This window comes from Branchiostoma lanceolatum, chromosome 6 (assembly GCF_035083965.1).
Source record: "Branchiostoma lanceolatum isolate klBraLanc5 chromosome 6, klBraLanc5.hap2, whole genome shotgun sequence".
In the NCBI taxonomy this organism is placed as follows: Eukaryota; Metazoa; Chordata; class Leptocardii; order Amphioxiformes; family Branchiostomatidae; genus Branchiostoma; species Branchiostoma lanceolatum.
The window spans coordinates 14,345,453-14,365,511 of record NC_089727.1 but is presented as its reverse complement, the minus strand read 5'-3'; the positions used below and the strand labels follow the sequence as shown (position 1 = coordinate 14,365,511).

Below are 20,059 nucleotides of genomic sequence, written 5' to 3'. Positions count from 1 at the left end.
ACGTGTTAAGCGTTGCGGAATTCGACTAATACACCAACTATTTTCCAAGAATTTTATGCGTTTTTTTGCGGTAAGAGATGTTTCTAATGTTGAATGCTGGGAATTCTTGCATCCGGTTAAATATCTTCATATTTTTTCTAAATAATGAAATAAGAATTATCATTGAAAGATTTCTTGATTAGTTTTGTTAAAAAAGATATCTGAGTATGTTTTTTTTCATGAAATAGTCATGTAGTGAAGATTAAAAATTTGTGTCATCATCTCTGGGTCAACTCGGGGTCATTCCAGAGCTATCTTTGCAGATCACCTACGACGGAAAATTTCGGTCGGTATGATTAACCTTGGTATGTGGACATCTACTTAAGAAGACAGGGAAACATCTTCACGTGCGAGGTACGGAGAGAAACGTGACAAGACGCCCGGGATACAAGACGGATCCTGGACGACCGTGATCACCAGATTGCCAGGTAAGTGCACCCACGATGTTGTCATGTCCGCCAATTTGTTTCGTACGAAGCAGAGTTCCATCAAAGAAGTCTGACATCTTTATGCTACTTAGTAGATTGACATCTTCTCAGAATGTCCATGGGACAACATACTTTTATCTTATGCCCAGCCTGTTCTTATTTTTTTCTCCTATATGACTGTAAGTGTCGCGAAAGGAAAGTGACGGGGAAAGTAGGGCACATAGCCTGTCTGACAACCATTTTTCACTTCGAGGCGGTATGTTTACAAACTGTACACATGGGTTTAGACGTCCATCCTTGCCGAATCATGAGAAACAGATCGAAATTTTTCGTCAGAATATCTTCTATGTGTTCTTAGGTACGTAACTGTTGATAGTTTAGGGTGGATTTCGGTGCATACGACGTTTAAACTGTGCAAAATCGCCGCTATGTCTGGCGCGAGGTATTGCTCAACACCTCCGGAGATGGCACCTTGGTGGGGAGGGCGGGGCGACTGAGACGATGTGTGAAACACAGCTAATTGTGTCCAAAAACAACATTCATTCAGTACACATTCTTACTTTTGACGTGTAGAAATGTCCAAAACAGTAGGGGGCATGTTTTTCTAATGTATATTCTGGTTGGCATTGACTTTGTGTGTATGTGAGACTAAACAGTAAACAACAAACATGGGCTTCACATATGTATTGCATCATTGATTGACTGACCGCGACCACATTTGACAGGTGACCGCTATAGACTAATTCTTAATTCTTATGTCAATGGGGAAAATCCAAGGGACCGATAAAAAATGACCACTATGTCCAGGTGACCGCTAATACAGGTTTGACTGTATAGAAACTTTCTGACATTTGTAAAAGACAGCTCACACGTTTGTTAAGTCTCCCCTCTTTAAGAGTGATTTGCATTATATAAGACATCATAAACTTAGTTTAAACTTGTTTTAATGTTCAGGAATTATGACATCTTATTTTTCCCATTATAACCCCCCTGCCCCTTCCCACCACAGTAGATCGTGATCCTTGCAAGTTACCAGTAGTATTATGGTCTATGCAACTTTGGAAAGGCACGAGTCTGACCTTAGAATTGTGATCAAATGTGTGATATCTGTTTTATATGTACCACAAATTGATAATCAATGGATGACATTTTCATAAAAAAAGAATCATTATACAGATCAATATGGTTAAATTTGTCCAAAACAAATTGTCCAGGTAGTTTTGGGTTGAGGTTTTCACATATGAAAAATTGAAGTGATTTTCATTGTTGTGCTTTCATGGGCAATGTAGTTTGCTTGAAAGTTTGCTTGCGAAAATATGCAAACAAACTTATGGAATAGAGAAAAGTCTCTTAGTATTTATGCACTACAAAACCTAATAAGACTCTGTGATTCTCAAATGCTAAGGTCTCACCCTGACATGTTAAAGGACATTTGCAGGAAAGGACTTTCCAATGACTTGCTACAAGTCAGCAGCAATTGATAAGTAGGTCAAAATTAGAATTACTGGGACTAGGGACATGTCATGTATGTTCTGTGGTATACATGTGTACATAGGTTATAAAAATAACCCCAAGGTTAAACATGTATATCAGGTAGTTCTTTTTGTAGGTATGATTATTGTCTGAGATGCTAAGATACAGCCACATTGGCCTTTAGAAGAAGCAATCTAATTTTGGCCCCCTGGTAGGTTCCTTTCAAACTGCAGGTAACAACCTTTTTAAATTCTGCAGGAAACTATGCCCTTAGCTAATGCCCTTTCGGTTTGTGGAATACTTTTGTCAAGAAATTTTGAGAATATCATTAATGGTCATATTCATTATGAGATAAATCAACCTTTTTCGGTTGAGGAACACTTTTGTATTGAGAATATTATCAATGATTATATTCATAGGAGATAAATCAAACAAGTGTATTCTTCCTACTTTATTTATCAAAGCTTGATGTAGCATCAGTGGTTATATTTGCTATCAAAGGTAAATCCTACTATGTTGAAATTATATGCACGTGTAAGTTGCTGAAGCAGACATGGCGGGTACAGTGGGGATCAAAGATGGCCTTCAGCACGTAGGATCCCGACATGCACGTGTTCACCTCTGGCAAGGTGATCAGTGCATTTGCCACTGTTGCTTTGTTAACAAGGTGTCTAATAAAGAATTGAAAAAAAACTTGGTCATCAGTTGGTACTGTCCTTGATGGTAGGAACATCATGATTAGAATTTGGGAAAAATCTGGGATTTGAAGTGCTGACTATAGTTTTGGCACATTTTCTAATGATATTATGTCCAATGTACATAAATGATCATGATTGCTGTACAGTACATGATATTGATAATTGGGCACTGGTGGGAACGGGTTTTCTGCGCGTGAAAAATTTGCGCGTGAAAATTTGCGCGCGAAGAATTTGCGCGTGAAAAAATAAATTTCTTTAAAATGTGTCAGAAAATGTGCAGTATAATTTTCTTAGACAGGAAAATGTGATCCCATCATACAATTTTTCATCTGACACCTGAATTTATGGTTTGAAAACTTTTGATTTTTTAGTCCCTTGGGAATAAGTCCCTTGGGAATAGTTAAACTTTTTGGGGCTTGAAACCTAAACATTTGAAAATCACTTAAATCTTTAAGAAATACATAGTCAACTTACTTATATAAGGTTTTGTATTGTAAAATGTAACTATTTGAAGCTTTTCTCCATTCTATTAGCCTAATTTAATGTTTTCTCATGCAGTTTCTTTCACGCGCAAATTTCAAACTTTTTTGCGCGTGAAAACATAACATTTGGAAATCACTTAAAAATCACTTGAAGATTGAAAGAACAACATTTTGAACTGTAGAATGCAACAATAAGATACTTAATTCCATTGTGGGTCATCTCATTTCAAGTTTTAAGCTTAAAACCTCCCAAAAGGTTTTAAATCCCTTGGGAGTCAGCTTAGATATTCCCAAGGGACCTAAAATTCAAACCCAAAATTCAGGAAACAGATGCAAAATCATATCATGGGGTAACATTTTTCTGACTAAGAATTTAGTAGTGCACATTTTCTAACACATTTCTTGAAATTTATTTTTTCACGCGCAAATATTTCACGCGCAAGTTTTTCACGCGCAAATTTCTCACGCGCACAAAACCCCAACCCGCACTGGTCATTAATTTACAGTATAGCATTTTAGCAGTTTGTAAAGACTGGCCAAGGACATGCTAAGTGTTATTTATAAAATCTCTGGGGACTATGATGGTCGTTGTAACTTCAAACATGGCCATAAGACCATCTACTTACGAAACTGGTAGTTCTTGCTGGATTGGTCCGATAAAACTGGACCAGATCAGTTGACTGGTGTTTGGACTGATTGGATAACGACAGCAGCATTCGAATTAAGTTTGGATTAAGTGGTCTTGCAGTCTTGCCCTCCAGTAATTTTTTTTGTTCGAGAATTGTTTGGGAACCCAGGTTGCCTGCCGCACAATTTGATTTTTTTGGCGGCATATAAAGTGAAGCGCATCCAAATTATTACATTATTACATTCCCGGCATCTATTCGTGACAGCGTTACATTGACAAATTTCTTAAACTGCTGCCATCTTGTTGTTTACCGCTCATAAATATATTATGTAATATGCAAATCTTGCATGACCTAGTTGCGTTACGCATTTCATTTCATGACCTAGTTGCGTTACGCATTGCGTTTCTGATATAAATATTCTACATAAGCACTCAGGAAGTTTCAAAAATGCAATTTTAGTGTATGTACCACGTATACTATGATCATATCAGGTCAAAGTTCAGGTCTGCGTCTGAACCTGATCCTCTGGAGTCTGGACATTAACCAGGGTTTTCTGTACTGGTACCCACCTGTATTGCTAGAACATAATGAACATAGCTTGGTACCTCCATGAAAAATTGAAATTATCATATCTTTTGATCTGAAGATGGTATTGTCACCAAATTGGATTGCAGGGCTGTCTCCAGCTTTAAATTTTTTTCCGTCCCACTCATTGTTTGGGACCCATGTTTTTGATTTTCAATGTTGAATCTGTCATTCTAAGCTTACAAAAATACATTTTCATCAGTTTTAGGACATGAAAATGATATTTTTTGGATGGACAGGGTTGAATTTTCTTCCTTCCCAAGAAGCAAATTTCTGTCCTGGGACGGAAGGACGGGTCCTGGAGACAGCCCTGTTGGAGTGGTATATAGCTCTGATCTTGTGCTCTAGGCCCCCTAATTTCCTTTTTAAAAACACTGATTTGTTATTGTCGTAAATTAGTACCGGTATAGACAATTTCGTGTTCATGATAACCTAAAGGAAATTACATTATCAACATTTGACTACATACAAAAATTAAAAGTCAAATCTTTGTGCTAGTATCAGGTAGTTGTTTCAATCAATGGTAATTAATTTGAAATTGCCATTGCTATACTCCTATATCCTTGTGCATGTAGTATATATCATCTATAGATAGAGTTATTTGATTACAATTGTGTATATATTATTGTCATGTACATGTTCTATTATTCAGTTTCTGTTTGAGATTGACATTTTAAGTGATCATGATGAACCTTTTCCAGATAGATTGATTTTTGATTGCTGCCACTTGCTTGAAATGACTTGTAACTTTCAATAGTTTTTTTATGCAAGACCATACTGTCCAACATATCAGACTGGCAGTTTATCTGCAATTCAGGAGTATAATAATGTTAATATGAGAAAGTGCATGCCAAGATGCATTGCCTACTGTCCTTGCAGCACGTGCAAATGACATTACTGTCCGTTCTCTCCATGTGACAGGAAGTACCTCATGTGAACTCACTTATCTATAACACATCACATGTCATATACAGGAGTAAAACCCAATATCATACAGAATGAATATCATGTTGTCCCATGCCAATATGCAATGTCGGAAATTTAAGGTTTGTTAAAGATGTATGCTATCACTATTTCAAAGTCAACTGTCAAACCAATATTGGTTATAGCAAACTGGTCTAGCAGATGCTATGAAATGATACTAGACCATAGAGTACTTGCTATGGGTTTGGTAAGAGCAGGAACATGTAGTGTAGCTGCTCCTTTTGGGTCCTACTGTCATTATTAGTTTTACCTGCCCTGTTGATAATGAATAGATGGTACAGTTTCTGGCTTTTCCTTCATTGATCTACATGATAGCTTATTAGCAAAGACAGCCACTTATTCTCTGATTATTAACAGCTTTGTGCGTATGTGTGTGTGTGCCTTGCATCAATAAGGAAAAAAATCATTAAAATCAAGGGGTGACTTGATATGATAAAAGAAAAAATTCATAATGCTCATGGTGGCAAGTAATTGGATCATGAAGTTGTAAATACCTTTCTTTTTCCGCAGCACGAATTTAGATTATTTGATTTCCTTATATGGTGATGAAGACGTTCCTTATATGGTGATGAAGACGCAGTCTATCTTAGGCTTTGAGTTTTAAAGAAAATGTTTGTCATCTCACATTTTGCTAATTGCCAGTTCCACTAGCTGTACTGTCCTTTGATTGAACAGAATATCAATGTGTAATACCAACATCCTTTTTATCTCCACCTCACCAGTTAGTCCTATCAGTCTGCAACTGTGGTTGAGGCTCGTGTACATGGGAGGAGGCAACACAATCGTAGACTGGCAGCACCTCAGCGTGGGTTAAACTTACCTGAGAATTCTGTCTTCCCGCATTTTCTGGTGAGTTTTTATCTGACTTTAAAAGACACTGTCAGTAGAGTTGGACATTAAGCCCTGGTGTGTCTTTAATGTCAATTTGTTTCATGTTCTATCTGTGTACTTCTAGGTTAGTGACTTTTAAGTTATATGATGAAAATTGCCCCAGGAGCCTTGAAAAGAGTTGGGGATTAATTTTCGGTGTATCTTTTATGTCAATTTTGTTTCATATTCACTCTGTGTACTTCTAAATAAGAGACTAATATGATGAAAATTGCCGCAGGTTTTTTAGCTTTGAAGTCCTTGTGATGGATTAGAATACAATATTTGCATATGGAAATTCACTCTTTGGAAATAGCAATTTTCAAAGAGTTATTTAACTTGAGGGGCCCTGCCAAAGCACTATAAGACGAGCCCATGATTGGACCGGTAACCAGCTGCAGGTTAGATCTATTTTGTGGCAGATGCATGTGGTACTCCAAGGATAAAAGATATCATATGTATTTGGAAAAACATTCATACGATAGCTAATAGTGTAACCACCAATTTTCATGATACATGTAGAATCCTCAGTCTTTTGCCATCTAAGACCCCGTTCACACTCATTTTTTTCAATCGCGATTGGAGTATAATCGCGATTGTTCGATCCGATCGCGAATGAACGCAAAGAAACGTTTGCGTTCACACTGCTTTTCGCCAAGTGGATTAAAGTACGCCGTGATCCGATCGCGATTGAAGCACGATTGAAGCATGCTATCGGCGATCATCTGGTAAATGTTGTTGTTGTCCTTGTTGTCCTTGTTTTGTGTCTATTTTTCCGCTAGACATTGTCACTTGGTGCGGTAAATGTCCCTCTTTCGGTGACATTTCCCCAGTTTGGCCTGCACCTCCTCTCTCCCCCAGATTGCGATGAGGACCCTGGTCTCCTCATCGCGCCATCTGCCACCAGCTGAAGTTGCTGACGGAGTTTTATTATTATTCTTGGACCCGCATGTATGACCTCCCACCCCCGGAACCAGCCGAAATCTCCGCCGATCGCGATGGAATGAATCGTAGTTGTGTTCACACTCAAAATTTGATAGGATTGGATTGGATCCGATCTCGATTAATCCAATCAAACTACCTCCGGAGGTAGTTACAATCCAATCGCGATTGGATCGTTTTGGATCGTTCCAATCGCGATTGGGAGCGTTCACACTAAAAAAATCAATCGCGATCGGATCGATTCAATCGCGATTATACTTCAATCGCGATTGAAAAAAATGAGTGTGAACGGGGTCTAAGTCTATAATGTATCCTCCTTGTATTTGTGGAGATGATGGTAATTAAGTCCATATCACTGACTACCATACATATGTGTATTGTTGGTAATGATGATATAGAAATACAATGTCTTGTCTTTTCGCAGGTACCTGCTAAGTTTTCAAAGAGCAGCCCTCTGAAAGGACCAGTGGTACAACTATGTTTCCACTTCCTCGAAGGTAATTTGATATTTGTGTGATTTTTTTCCCCAGGTGATTTCTACTGTAGTCTTCTTCTAATCTAGATCTATATATGTTCATTAGGATCGGCCAGTTGCCACATGTTGTCTAGAGCAGTCATTTTACATGTAGAACTCAGCTGAAAAAGGCCTGCATTGAATGAAAGTAGAACCGCTCAAAGTATGAAGGTAATGACGCTGGGTCTTTGAGGTTTGATAGCAGCCGTTTCAATCGCAAGCATGAAGGGAATACTAATAGCATGGCCAGATGGCAGAGAATTAATTCCCAGCTGTACAATGATCATAAAAGACATTTTTCATCTTCAAAGCTCATTAGGTTTTTCATATCTTCCTTCAGCAGAATGAGCAAATGTTTCTGTGACATTTTTTCAATGATTGCAGGGTGCCCACTTTATACCTGGATGTTCCCTGCACATTTATTCCCCAGAAGAGTGTTCCATTTTTCTTAAACTTATATTGAAAAAGCTTTCTCTTCTGCTGTGGCAAATGTGAAAGTTATCCTTATTTGTTTTCGGGTACAAAGCTATATGGCTGGAATGTTTTCTTGGCCTCAGTAGCCATTACATCTTGTGGTTATAAACATAAAAATGCACATGTTCATTATGTTTTATCAGCTTTTCATGGCTTATATGTTATTATTTAGCACCATTAGGTGACATTAGGACAATGTAAAAAGCAGGTTTTCCTGTAATTTGATTATATAATATAATTAGCTGAATCAACCCTGCAGCATTGCATAACAATATTCAGGGAGGTATTTTATCGGGTGAAACACTTTGCACTATACAAACATGTTTAAAAACCGTGATCTTCCAAACCAACACATGGCGACACATAGCTGACTACTGCCTACTCCCTATGCCTTACTGCCAATAGTTTCTGTAAAACCTCACCTTATTTCTTGCAATTCTTGCAATTTTGAATGGAAAATAACCTCAGTTTGTTGATTCCCTACAAAATAGACAATTTTGATAATCATATCCTACACTTTTGTGACGAAAGATCATGATGACATGTACATGTGCTGTTATATAGCTGGCTTGGAGTGTGCCTAATTAGCCCACTTTAGGATAAGAACCAGTGGACAGTATGCTGTTGTCTGTACCAAGTGGGTCTATTTAGTATGAATTGCAATATTAATGGTTTTAGAAAATCAGCAGACCTTGTGCAGCTTGTTTTTGCACAGTGCCCAAACACCAGAAATATGAAGCAATGATGCAAATTTGCTCAAGTGGTTGTACATGTCATAATATTCACATGAAAGTTTTGCTCTTGAGAATATAGCTTGTATCAAGCTTGTGGCCCAAATGTTACAAAAACTGGCAGGCTTGAATCTTTTTTCCTATGTCAGAGTGTATCTTGATGTATGATGACAGTGAAATTTTAATGACTGATAAGTCCAGAAGATAGTATTGTAATGTAGAATGCTGTAGTATTAGTCTCTATATAAATTGTCTGGTCTTGTTAAACTTTGCATTGATTTCCAATATTTTGAGGTTTCTATCTGTGTTCATGACATAGGATCACTCAATCCACGAAACGAACAATGAGAGAAGCCATAAGTTCTGATAACGGCAATTCTGATGGACAGCGGGCAAAGCGACAACTCTTGAGAGCGGAGTCTCCCACCGAGGAGATCATCCGAGATTGGAGCAACATGCCCGCAGAGATCCTTACTCACATATTTCAGGTATTCATCGTCATAGGTTTGACAGTGATTGAGAAACAGTATTAGGGTTATGTGGTGGATTATTTTTAAGGTCACTCAGTCCTCAATTTGCTGATGTGAAAAAGAATTTCCAGACCTTAAAGAATTGAAAGGTGATGTGTACGGTGGACCTTAACTGAGAAAAAATATAAAAGATTGTTATTTCTTGTTGATTGTCTTTTATTAGTCACAAAAGTTTTTTTATGATAACAGAGGAACATTTACATGTGTATGATGTCTTGAAAGACTTTGGCTCATGTCATCTCTTTATGCAGTGAAACTGTGTGTATATCTGTTGATTTTTCTGTACATATACATGTAGCTTGTAAACAAAGAGCCACTGGTATGATGTTTCTAACTGTCTCCATCCCCACAGTTCCTACCGTTATGGGACCGTGCTCGGGCCTCCTTGGTCTGTCGTCTGTGGAACAAAACCTTCCACCTGCCGGAGCTGTGGCAGACGTTCACGTTTGAGTTCAACAACCCCAACACGTCCCATTTCAAGTCTACCCCACCCCAGCTCATCCGACAGGTCCTGAGACGCCATGCACACCACCTACAGTCTGTCAGCTTCAAGGTGCACTTTTTGATCCATTGTTTATGTCTTAGATTATTCTTGTTTATGAAGGTGCATGATCAATTTAGAGTTTTGGTATAAAACCTGGTTCTCCAGTCCTTCCCTTTTAGTCACTGACGGAAGACAGCAGATGCTGTCTAAAACGTAATATATAATATAATGTAATAAGAGTTGATCTATTTTTAACATTGTGCACACATGTTATAGGTTGACAGCAACAAGGAGTCGGCAGAAGCTGCCTGTCAGATCCTGTCCCAGCTGGTGAACAGTTCGCTGAAGACGCTGGGGCTGATCTCCACAGCGAAGCCCAGCTTCCAGGAGGTCAGCCGAGAGGACTTCGTCACCGCGCTCACCGTCGTGTTCGTCCACTCCAAGGTTTGTACTAATACGGCAGTCTTATGTCAAATCATTCTGGTGTCAAATGGCTAGGCTAGCAGGCATGAGTTCTGATTCCTGGCATTCCAGGGTAGACGTTGTGTCCTTGTGAAAGGCACTTAAACGCCTTTCCTCATTTAACGTGCCTGAGGTATGGCTTTCCTCAAACACGGGACCTCCATTTAACGTCCTATTCAAGGAACGTCCCTAACCGAGGCTAGGTACTTATTTACACCTGAGTGAAGTGAGGAAAGTAGTGTAAAGTGCCTTTCCCAAGGGCACAACATCGGTGGTTTCGAACCAGGGACCTCTCGGTTATGGGCGAAACACCTGCTTGCATCACACAATGCCACTCTTTACCACAAACTAAAAACCACCGCGAAAAGCAGTTCCATTGTGTGACTTAAGCACTATTGTTTCAAACACAAACTCAAAACCATCACAAACACTTCATTTTCTCCCTGCCGCGAACAAACTCATATACAGTGAACACCAGTCGAGTAACCATGCATTGAATTCTACTTCCTACAGTTTCTACCATCTTTCTTTTATCATCTATCCTTTAGTCTAACCATTTGACTGTGGGGGCACCACAGAATTCAAAGATTGGGCAACCAGTCTTCTCCACCCTTCTTGGTTTTTCCATTCTTCTTAATGTTTCACTTACTACCATGCCTGTCCATTCTCTGATATTATCCTTCCATCTTTTCCGTTGCCAACCCCTCTTTCTTCTTCCCTGGATGGTTCTTTGCATGATGGTTCATGCACTTCAAAACATTGTACATGATGGATTATTCTGCCACCTGCCTCACCTACCTGGCTTTCATCTGTCAATCATCTCTATAAAAAGCCATGGTTGCCTTTCAAGCTATTGTGGATGCCCATACCTGATTGGAACTGATGTGGGGAACCACAGGGTTTTTTCTTGAGGCTGATCTCATGTGGCAATTTAGATTTTCACCTTTTGTCCAATGGAAACATTTCAGTGATCAAAATTGATGTTCTACCAGAGAACGTAATCTAAATGGTAAAGAGAGGAGTTGAAGAGGTTTTGCAAACTTATACCCTGGAATCCATTCGCCTCATACAATGAAAAAAATTGCTTTTTAGACCATTTGACATAATCAAACCTGTGGTTACCTTCATTACACCTACTACCTACATGTAGGAAGCCATCAATTTTCAAACAAACTACTCCTAAATAATTCATATATACTCTAAATACTCAGAAGCTGATTTTGTTCTGTGTATGCTGACAACTTTGCTGTGTGCCTCTGTAGTCCCTGTCTCAGCTGAGGGTGGACGACACGCCTGTGGATGACCCCTCCCTAGCAGTGATGATCCAGAACAGTAGCGACTCCCTGGAACTTCTCAACATGACCAGCTGCCCACATGTATCTCCTAAAGGTACCCAAAAGAAACTGGATGTGTTGAGTTTGTAATTGTGAAATTACAGTCTGGTACATTAACATCAGGATGTTTTCATTGATTTTTATGTTTTTGATGTGCTAGAATTGTCAGGATGCTAACAAGGCTGTATCAATTTAGGTATCCTGGCAGTGGCGGACCACTGTCAAAATCTGCGAGAGTTGGCCCTGAACTACACACTACTCAGTGATCAGCTACTTCTCACCTTGTCAAGGTATGTAAGTGCAATAAACATTGTGGGACAGTTTTGAGTGTGAAATTATTTTTGGCAAGTCTGATACAGGATGGCATGTGTCTTTTCCTACCTTTTGAAGTAATTCTATTGTGTTAGAATACCTTAAGCTGGTGCTTTATCTAAGATGAGGTGCATGTATTTGTTGTATAATACAGTTATGTCCTATATGACCATAATGTTGTTATTGTCCCTCCTAGGGAGGAGCATGCCACCCTAGAGCAGCTGCGGATCGACGTCATCAGCAGCGACCCCAACGAGATCATGCAGTTTCACCAGATCTCCAAGGACAGCTGGCAGTCGGTCGCCAAGCACTCGCCCAACCTGACGCTGGTCATGTACTTCTACGTGCACAATGATGAGGACTTTTTGCCCTTCTTCCAATGTGACACGCCGGTCACACACCTGTTCTTTGGTGCCTACGTCTCCAAATCAGCCTTGCGAAGAGTCGGGCTTCACTGCCCCAAGCTGATCGAACTAGTGGTCTGTGCAAACGGCACGCAGCCTCTAGACGACGAAGTGGTGTTGATTGCAAAATCGTGTAAGAATCTTCACTCCCTCGGGCTCGGGGAGTGCGAACTGTCCTGCAGTGCGTTTGTGGAGTTTGCCAAAATCCTCGGACCAAACCTGACAGAACTGAGTGTGATGGAGGAAGTGTTGGTTGGGGATAAGAACTTTGATACCTATGAGGCATATAGTGCAGTGTCTAAGTACATCGGGCGCTACTGGATGCCCGAGTACATGCCTGTAGTCTGAACTGTGACACAAATGATGAAAGATTCATCATACGGACACGAGTCCCCCCGTGCTGCCTATGGGGAAACTCATACTAGCACTTGCCCTGAATGAAGAAATGGCATATATCCAACTCACTATAGGAGGTCATCTGTTGCAGTAAGGAAGAGATGTGCCATCTCTTTATGCAGTGAAACTGTGTGCATATCTGTTGATTTTTCTGTACATAGCTTGTAAACAAAGAGGCAATGTCTTGTGTGTTTAAATGGGGATTTTGAAGTTCCTGTCTTTGCAGATGTGCCATCGTTTGTTGTGACTATTTTGTAAAAGGAAGAATTATAATTTAATTATGTGACACAACAAGGTAGCAATCCTCCTGAACTTAGTTTTACTTTGTGACATAACAGGTTGAAAAAAAGGTATAAGTAGCAGCTAGGAACCACATTGATGTGATATAATCCAGTGCTTATTCTAATCAAAAAGTAATAACAAATCAACAGTGGCAAACATCTAAAAAAGCAGAATCACATCAGAGGTGGAAAACAAAATGGTTGTAAGCTGTACCTTTATCTTTTGTATACTGATGGTGTTGTTCTAACTGTACTTCTCTTTAGGTTGTATGCCAAATTCTATTTGGCTGATTGTCACGAGGCCTGAATTATTTCAATTGCCAGCCAATACTGTTCCTCTGAATGGAGTATTTGTGTAGGGTGAGTTGGTGACCTTCAATCACCTCATGATTGGAATATTTAACCTTCTCCCTGCTGCCTAATCTCATCTCCAATACAAATTTGGATCTAAAGGGAAGCCTCAGCAGAAAGACGGTTAAATCCAGCTTTTGTTGGACAAATTAGCATATATGAGGAGTACAAGACAACTAGATGTGTTTAGGCTGTTTTTACAAAAATCAGTCAGTTCTGTTGTGGATGTTTCTCAGTAAAATTTGAAGGAATGGTGGATAGAGAGTTTCATATTCCAGAATTGTGGATGATCTTTATAACATTCGATCAAGACCTGCCAATCATAAGGTTCTGTACTCAGTTTTTTGTTGTTGTTGTTGTCTTCTGTACATGAAAGAAACTAAAAGAAAACAGGCTTTGACTTGACTTCACAAATCACTGATTCTATGGATGGTAAAGATTGGATAGCTGCTAGTGGTGAAATATCTGCAACAAGTTCCATTTCCCTATGATATGTACAGCTGTATTATCGTCTTTGCAAAGAGGTTTGTGATTGATATTTTTAAATGTTGACCTTCTTGAATGCTTTCAAAGACATAACCTGTACATATTTTTGTAGTTGACAATCCTGGTCCTTTGTAGTTTTGTCATATCTTGAAAAGAAGCGGGACAATAGAAGTGTCATGGAAGAGTTTGCAGTAGTTGATGTCGTGATGTGAACCAAACTTTCATAGTTTTATTGAGGAAAAGCCTGAAGTTTTGTCATTTCTTAGAGAGAAACTTTGGCGGAATAGTACCTTATGCATTGAAAGAGAAATTGGACCTATATGCGCTGAAGTTGGCTGATTTTGCTGTGGTAGGGTCCATTCCAAGTACCACCGCTCTTTATTGTGAACTTTTTAAGTACCTGTCAAAATTAAACAATCAAACATGCATTTGAAAATCAATTAAAAGGAAGAGATCACTTTCAAAAGGTTACCAAATAATCACTAATATATTCAACTTTTCATTTTTGAGTTTTTGAAATTTTTATAAACATTAAGACTTTCAAATCCTTTGTTCCAAATATGATCACAATTCACAAACATCGTTTATAGAATCTGCATGGTGACGTGGAATGGACTTGAGCATAGTTGTGTTATAGCAACATCTGGTGTCATCACAGCTGATAAAGATTTGTACTCAATGAATAGAAGTAAAACGTGGGTTTAATTACGTACAGAGGCAGGCCATCATGTATTTTTCAGAGATTTAAAGAGATATTATTATTAATATGTACATGTACGTGAGATTGTACAGATAATGGATTTCCTAAATGTTTATATATATAACTTAAAGGATTATACTTGTGTTCTTGTCAAGATAGACATCTTTCTCAGAGTGGGGACTCCTGAGGTTAAAACAACCACATTTTCTGATCTGTTGCTCACCTTTCCTTTGTAAATACTGGTCCTTGCAGGATAAAACGTATTGGGGTGATGCTACTTCGTAATTCATCAACCTAGCTGTGCTCAAAGTGAAAAAAATTGCATGTTCATAAACTGTATGCCCACATTGTGGCAAATTGCACATCTTGAAGTTGAGATCACCCTTGAGGGTAATATATATACACATGTACTTTATTTCACTTTGGATGCAAATGGTTACAGAAGATGCTTACAATAAAGGTCTTTGTGAAAAATTTCCAGTCTTACTGTTTGTGTTACTGAATATGATGATTTATCAGTGCGTGTTAGACTACACTTTCCTTTTCCAATCCAAATATTACTATGTGCTATCTATTCTCCAAAGACACCAAAAAGATGTTGATAGAAAACAATTTTCTGACCAGCTGGGCTTCTCTAACAGGTACTAGTTCAGATATGGTAATCTCCAAGCAGATCTACCAGTGGCAGGCAGTATCCATGGGCTGAAACAATATCCATTTATTTCAGCCCATGGATACTGGTGGCAGGGGATACTGCCTGTCACCGGTAGATCTGCTTGGAGATTATGGTTATAGAGAAGCCAGGCAGCTCAGAAAAAAATCACTGGAGACTGTCTTGGAGAAAACATGCATAATAAGTTTAAGCTGTTAATTTCAAAGCTAGTCTTCTCTCCATTACATTTGATAACTTTTTTTAGATTGAAATCTGCATTGAATCTTTAAAAGATTACCCAGTACAATATATGAGAAATCCCAAGGTTGCCAACAGTAACTTTTCTTATCCCCTCCTTCAGGCTCCTTGGTACATGCATCTGGTGGGTTAATGGTTGGGGCAAACCTGACATCATGGCACTAGCACCATTTTGATATGCAGCAGCTTCTACCAAGTGCAAGTGCTCGAGCAATTGTTTATCAAATCAAAGGGTTTTAAGATTCTGGTCTGTCTATGAACTGTTATCTCTTGCAAGTAGGAAAAACGATATGGAAGGAAACTTCCCTTATTCCTGCACTTTTGCAGGTCTGGGTTGGGATGTCCTGTTTTCATTTGACTGCATGATCATTGGGAATCAATAAAATCTTACAGGCTCCTCAAGTTCTCATCTTATGTTACACGGTATTACTTCCCCTGTGCACAATATTCCCTGAATTGGGATCAAACTACAGGGCCAAGCAAAGGACTAGAAGTCCTGTCCCCACCAGTTTCATACAAATACTGCAGGGCAACTGCCTGCCTTGTGTTCTTTTCCCTAACATCAACTATAGTCTTTTCCCATTTTTCTCTATAAACTTTGATGTTTGTGGCCTTCAATCTAACTGGAATACACTTTGAATCAATTTCTAACCTTGCTGGAAGTATGCAGAAGCTACAGGGTATTCGAACAAAGGGCACAAAATTCATAACAACAAACAATATCCAATGCTCATTGCTCTTTATTCAAGATAACAAGTTGCATCACTACACAGAATCTGGTGCAAAGGACAGTACAAAATTACACAATAGACAATTCTTACACAAGTGTTTGTTAAAGAAAAGCTTTCCCAGGATAAATTCAATTTTGTGATTTAATGCTTTAAACACTGATAAAGCATGCATTTTGTGAGGAATGTTTGAGCCATTGCGTTGTTTTCTTAGAATCCACCACGCAGACGCAGCACCAGATGGAGGGTAGACTCTTTCTGGATGTTGTAGTCGGAAAGGGTGCGGCCATCCTCCAGCTGCTTGCCTGCGAAGATGAGACGCTGCTGGTCTGGTGGGATGCCCTCCTTGTCTTGGATCTTGGCCTTGACGTTCTCGATGGTGTCAGATGGCTCAACTTCTAGGGTGATGGTCTTGCCTGTGAGGGTCTTCACGAAGATCTGCATGCCACCACGCAGACGCAGCACAAGATGGAGGGTAGACTCCTTCTGGATGTTGTAGTCGGACAGGGTGCGGCCATCTTCCAGCTGCTTGCCAGCAAAGATGAGACGCTGCTGGTCTGGTGGGATGCCCTCCTTGTCTTGGATCTTGGCCTTGACGTTCTCGATGGTGTCTGATGGCTCAACTTCGAGGGTGATGGTCTTGCCTGTGAGGGTCTTCACAAAGATCTGCATGCCACCACGCAGACGCAGCACGAGATGGAGGGTGCTCTCCTTCTGGATGTTGTAGTCGGACAGAGTGCGACCATCTTCCAGCTGCTTGCCTGCGAAGATGAGACGCTGCTGGTCTGGTGGGATACCTTCCTTGTCCTGGATCTTGGCCTTCACGTTCTCAATGGTGTCTGATGGCTCCACCTCCAGAGTGATGGTCTTGCCTGTGAGGGTCTTCACAAAGATCTGCATGCCACCACGCAGACGCAGAACCAAGTGGAGGGTGCTTTCCTTCTGGATGTTGTAGTCGGACAGAGTGCGGCCATCTTCCAGCTGCTTGCCTGCAAAGATGAGACGCTGTTGGTCTGGGGGGATGCCTTCCTTGTCTTGGATCTTGGCCTTGACGTTCTCAATGGTGTCCGATGGCTCAACTTCTAGGGTGATGGTCTTGCCTGTGAGGGTCTTCACGAAGATCTGCATGCCACCACGCAGACGCAGCACGAGATGGAGGGTGCTCTCCTTCTGGATGTTGTAGTCAGACAGGGTGCGACCATCTTCCAGCTGCTTGCCTGCGAAGATGAGACGCTGTTGGTCCGGGGGGATGCCCTCCTTGTCTTGGATCTTGGCCTTGACGTTCTCGATTGTGTCTGATGGTTCGACCTCGAGAGTGATGGTCTTGCCAGTGAGGGTCTTCACAAAGATCTGCATGCCACCTCGCAGACGCAGAACAAGATGGAGGGTAGACTCCTTCTGGATGTTGTAGTCGGACAGGGTGCGGCCATCTTCCAGCTGCTTGCCTGCAAAGATGAGACGCTGCTGATCTGGTGGGATGCCCTCCTTGTCTTGGATCTTGGCCTTCACGTTCTCAATGGTGTCTGATGGCTCCACCTCAAGGGTGATGGTCTTCCCAGTCAGGGTCTTGACGAAGATCTGCATGCCACCACGCAGACGCAGGACAAGATGGAGGGTGCTCTCCTTCTGGATGTTGTAGTCGGACAGGGTGCGGCCATCTTCCAGCTGCTTGCCTGCGAAGATGAGACGCTGCTGGTCTGGGGGGATGCCCTCCTTGTCTTGGATCTTGGCCTTGACGTTCTCAATGGTGTCTGATGGCTCAACTTCTAGGGTGATGGTCTTGCCTGTGAGGGTCTTCACGAAGATCTGCATGCCACCACGCAGACGAAGGACAAGATGGAGGGTGCTTTCTTTCTGGATGTTGTAGTCGGACAGGGTGCGGCCATCCTCCAGCTGCTTGCCTGCGAAGATGAGACGCTGCTGGTCTGGTGGGATGCCCTCCTTGTCTTGGATCTTGGCCTTGACGTTCTCGATTGTGTCGGATGGCTCAACTTCTAGGGTGATGGTCTTGCCTGTGAGGGTCTTCACGAAGATCTGCATGCCACCACGCAGACGCAGAACCAAGTGGAGGGTGCTTTCCTTCTGGATGTTGTAGTCGGACAGGGTGCGGCCATCTTCCAGCTGCTTGCCAGCAAAGATGAGACGCTGCTGGTCTGGGGGGATGCCTTCCTTGTCTTGGATCTTGGCCTTCACGTTCTCAATGGTGTCTGATGGCTCCACCTCAAGGGTGATGGTCTTGCCAGTCAGGGTCTTCACGAAGATTTGCATACCACCACGCAGACGCAGAACCAAGTGGAGGGTAGACTCCTTCTGGATGTTGTAGTCGGACAGGGTGCGGCCATCTTCAAGCTGCTTGCCAGCAAAGATGAGACGCTGCTGGTCTGGTGGGATGCCCTCCTTGTCTTGGATCTTGGCCTTCACGTTCTCAATGGTGTCTGATGGCTCCACCTCCAGAGTGATGGTCTTGCCAGTCAGGGTCTTCACAAAGATCTGCATATTTCTCTGTTGTCTGAAAGAGGACACAAAAATACATGAAAACATGTCAAATGTACATTAGTAAAAGTTACATGTGCAGCAGAGCATTTCACTTGATATTCTGCTTTCTACATGTGTAAAGCTGACTTAATCCGAATGAAAAAGAAGTCTTTGAACTGAGCAATTTGTGCAAAATCATTCGATCTGAATTCTTACCGATAAACCTTCAAATTCTGGTAATAAAAAGTCACCCTCTTTTACATAATTCTGTTACTTCAATACGTGTGCAAACAAAACATTCACAATATACATAAAATGGCATCAGTCGCCGCCGTAAAAGAAAGGGCACCAAAGCTAAAATAAATAGTGTCCTGAGCCGAAAAGCTTGATGTCGAGTTTCGAATCATTCTAGTCATATGACCATATAATATCTTAAACCGTTCCATAGGACAAAAAAATATAGGGGGAAAAGGAACTGCGTCACGTAATTTTCTGCCAAGTCACTAAAATGGCGTGGGGACGCTACACCGAGTAAACGGATTTTTTTGTCACGTATATCTTTCAGTTACGACTATAATTTGTCACTTAAACGTTACAGCGACGAACATGCCTCGACTTTTCATTGACAGAGATCCAAATATTTGGATAATTTCTCAAATAAAATCCATTTTGTCGGGACTACTTCCTACGCAACAAGAAAATTCAAGATGGCGACCGGACAGGAAGCTTGAAGGTCGATTGTTGTCTGATTTCCCGACGAAAAATGATCCCCAAACTACAAAAACATTATCAAACACTCAGTACAATACACATTCGAAATACATTGAATTCCACTATTCGGGTTTTCCTAACTTACCGTCAACCGAATGAAGAGGAAAACACGAAACTACAATGCTTCTAAAGTGCTCTCAGGAACAAATGCTGAACAACAAATTTCCCGTACTTTATAACTCGATCTTTACTCATATATCCTGCTGCAGAAAGTAGTGCGTGTAAAACACTGTCTATTCCATTCATGCGTCGATTCTACATAAGAACCATCTATGTGAAGTATTCATACCTGATAAGATGCCAGAGGTACCCCAGTTCTCAACTTTGTGGAGATATCTAAGGAAATATACAACAGAACGCAGGTGTGTCGCAATAATATTTCTTGTTGCTCAGTGATATGGTTCGAAGTCTTACGTATTCTATTATGTTCTAGATGGTTCCATGCAAGCGTCATGAGTAGTCATTGGATATTTTCTGCGCTGTCCTTCCCAATAGACCAATCAAAACTGTCGTTGTATAACGCGTTTTAGTTCATACCATATGCATAAGAGGGGTGGCATAAAATCGTATATTACATTTCTTTAACTTT

The 20,059-nt window shown here is 40.7% G+C and overlaps 2 protein-coding genes across 3 annotated transcripts; one reads left to right on the top strand and one right to left on the bottom strand.

The window, feature by feature from the left end:
• The first annotated feature begins 255 nt into the window (after window positions 1–255).
• Window positions 256–15,062, top strand: LOC136436732 (F-box/LRR-repeat protein 21-like). Its single transcript, XM_066430958.1, has 9 exons — window positions 256–467; window positions 6,041–6,167; window positions 7,552–7,624; window positions 9,166–9,334; window positions 9,729–9,929; window positions 10,137–10,304; window positions 11,585–11,711; window positions 11,853–11,946; window positions 12,165–15,062. Exons 3-9 carry the CDS (start codon window positions 7,605–7,607, stop codon window positions 12,718–12,720), a joined length of 1,335 nt encoding a protein of 444 aa, XP_066287055.1. The 5' UTR covers window positions 256–467; window positions 6,041–6,167; window positions 7,552–7,604; the 3' UTR covers window positions 12,721–15,062.
• A 1,156-nt stretch (window positions 15,063–16,218) lies between these two features.
• On the bottom strand, window positions 16,219–19,872 carry LOC136436729 (polyubiquitin-C). 2 transcript variants are annotated; one of them, XM_066430954.1, is made up of 2 exons: window positions 19,760–19,872; window positions 16,219–18,733 (listed from the first exon to the last, which is right to left on the bottom strand). In XM_066430954.1, exon 2 carries the CDS (start codon window positions 18,718–18,720, stop codon window positions 16,435–16,437), a length of 2,286 nt encoding a protein of 761 aa, XP_066287051.1. In that variant the 5' UTR covers window positions 18,721–18,733; window positions 19,760–19,872; the 3' UTR covers window positions 16,219–16,434. The 2 variants fall into 2 exon arrangements, with proteins under 2 accessions (XP_066287051.1, XP_066287050.1); XM_066430953.1 differs by lacking the exon at window positions 19,760–19,872 and adding an exon at window positions 19,556–19,688.
• Between the last annotated feature and the right edge of the window lie 187 nt (window positions 19,873–20,059).

Bases quoted from the DNA above. Each gene is read 5' to 3' on its own strand.
- LOC136436732 (XM_066430958.1), top strand. From the start codon at position 7,605: ATGTTTCCACTTCCTCGAAG. The intron at 7,625-9,165 runs GTAATTTGATAT...TTCATGACATAG, and splicing joins ATGTTTCCACTTCCTCGAAG to GATCACTCAATCCACGAAAC. The intron at 9,335-9,728 runs GTATTCATCGTC...CCATCCCCACAG, and splicing joins TCCTTACTCACATATTTCAG to TTCCTACCGTTATGGGACCG.
- LOC136436729 (XM_066430954.1), bottom strand. From the start codon at position 18,720: ATGCAGATCTTTGTGAAGACCCTGACTGGCAAGACCATCACTCTGGAG.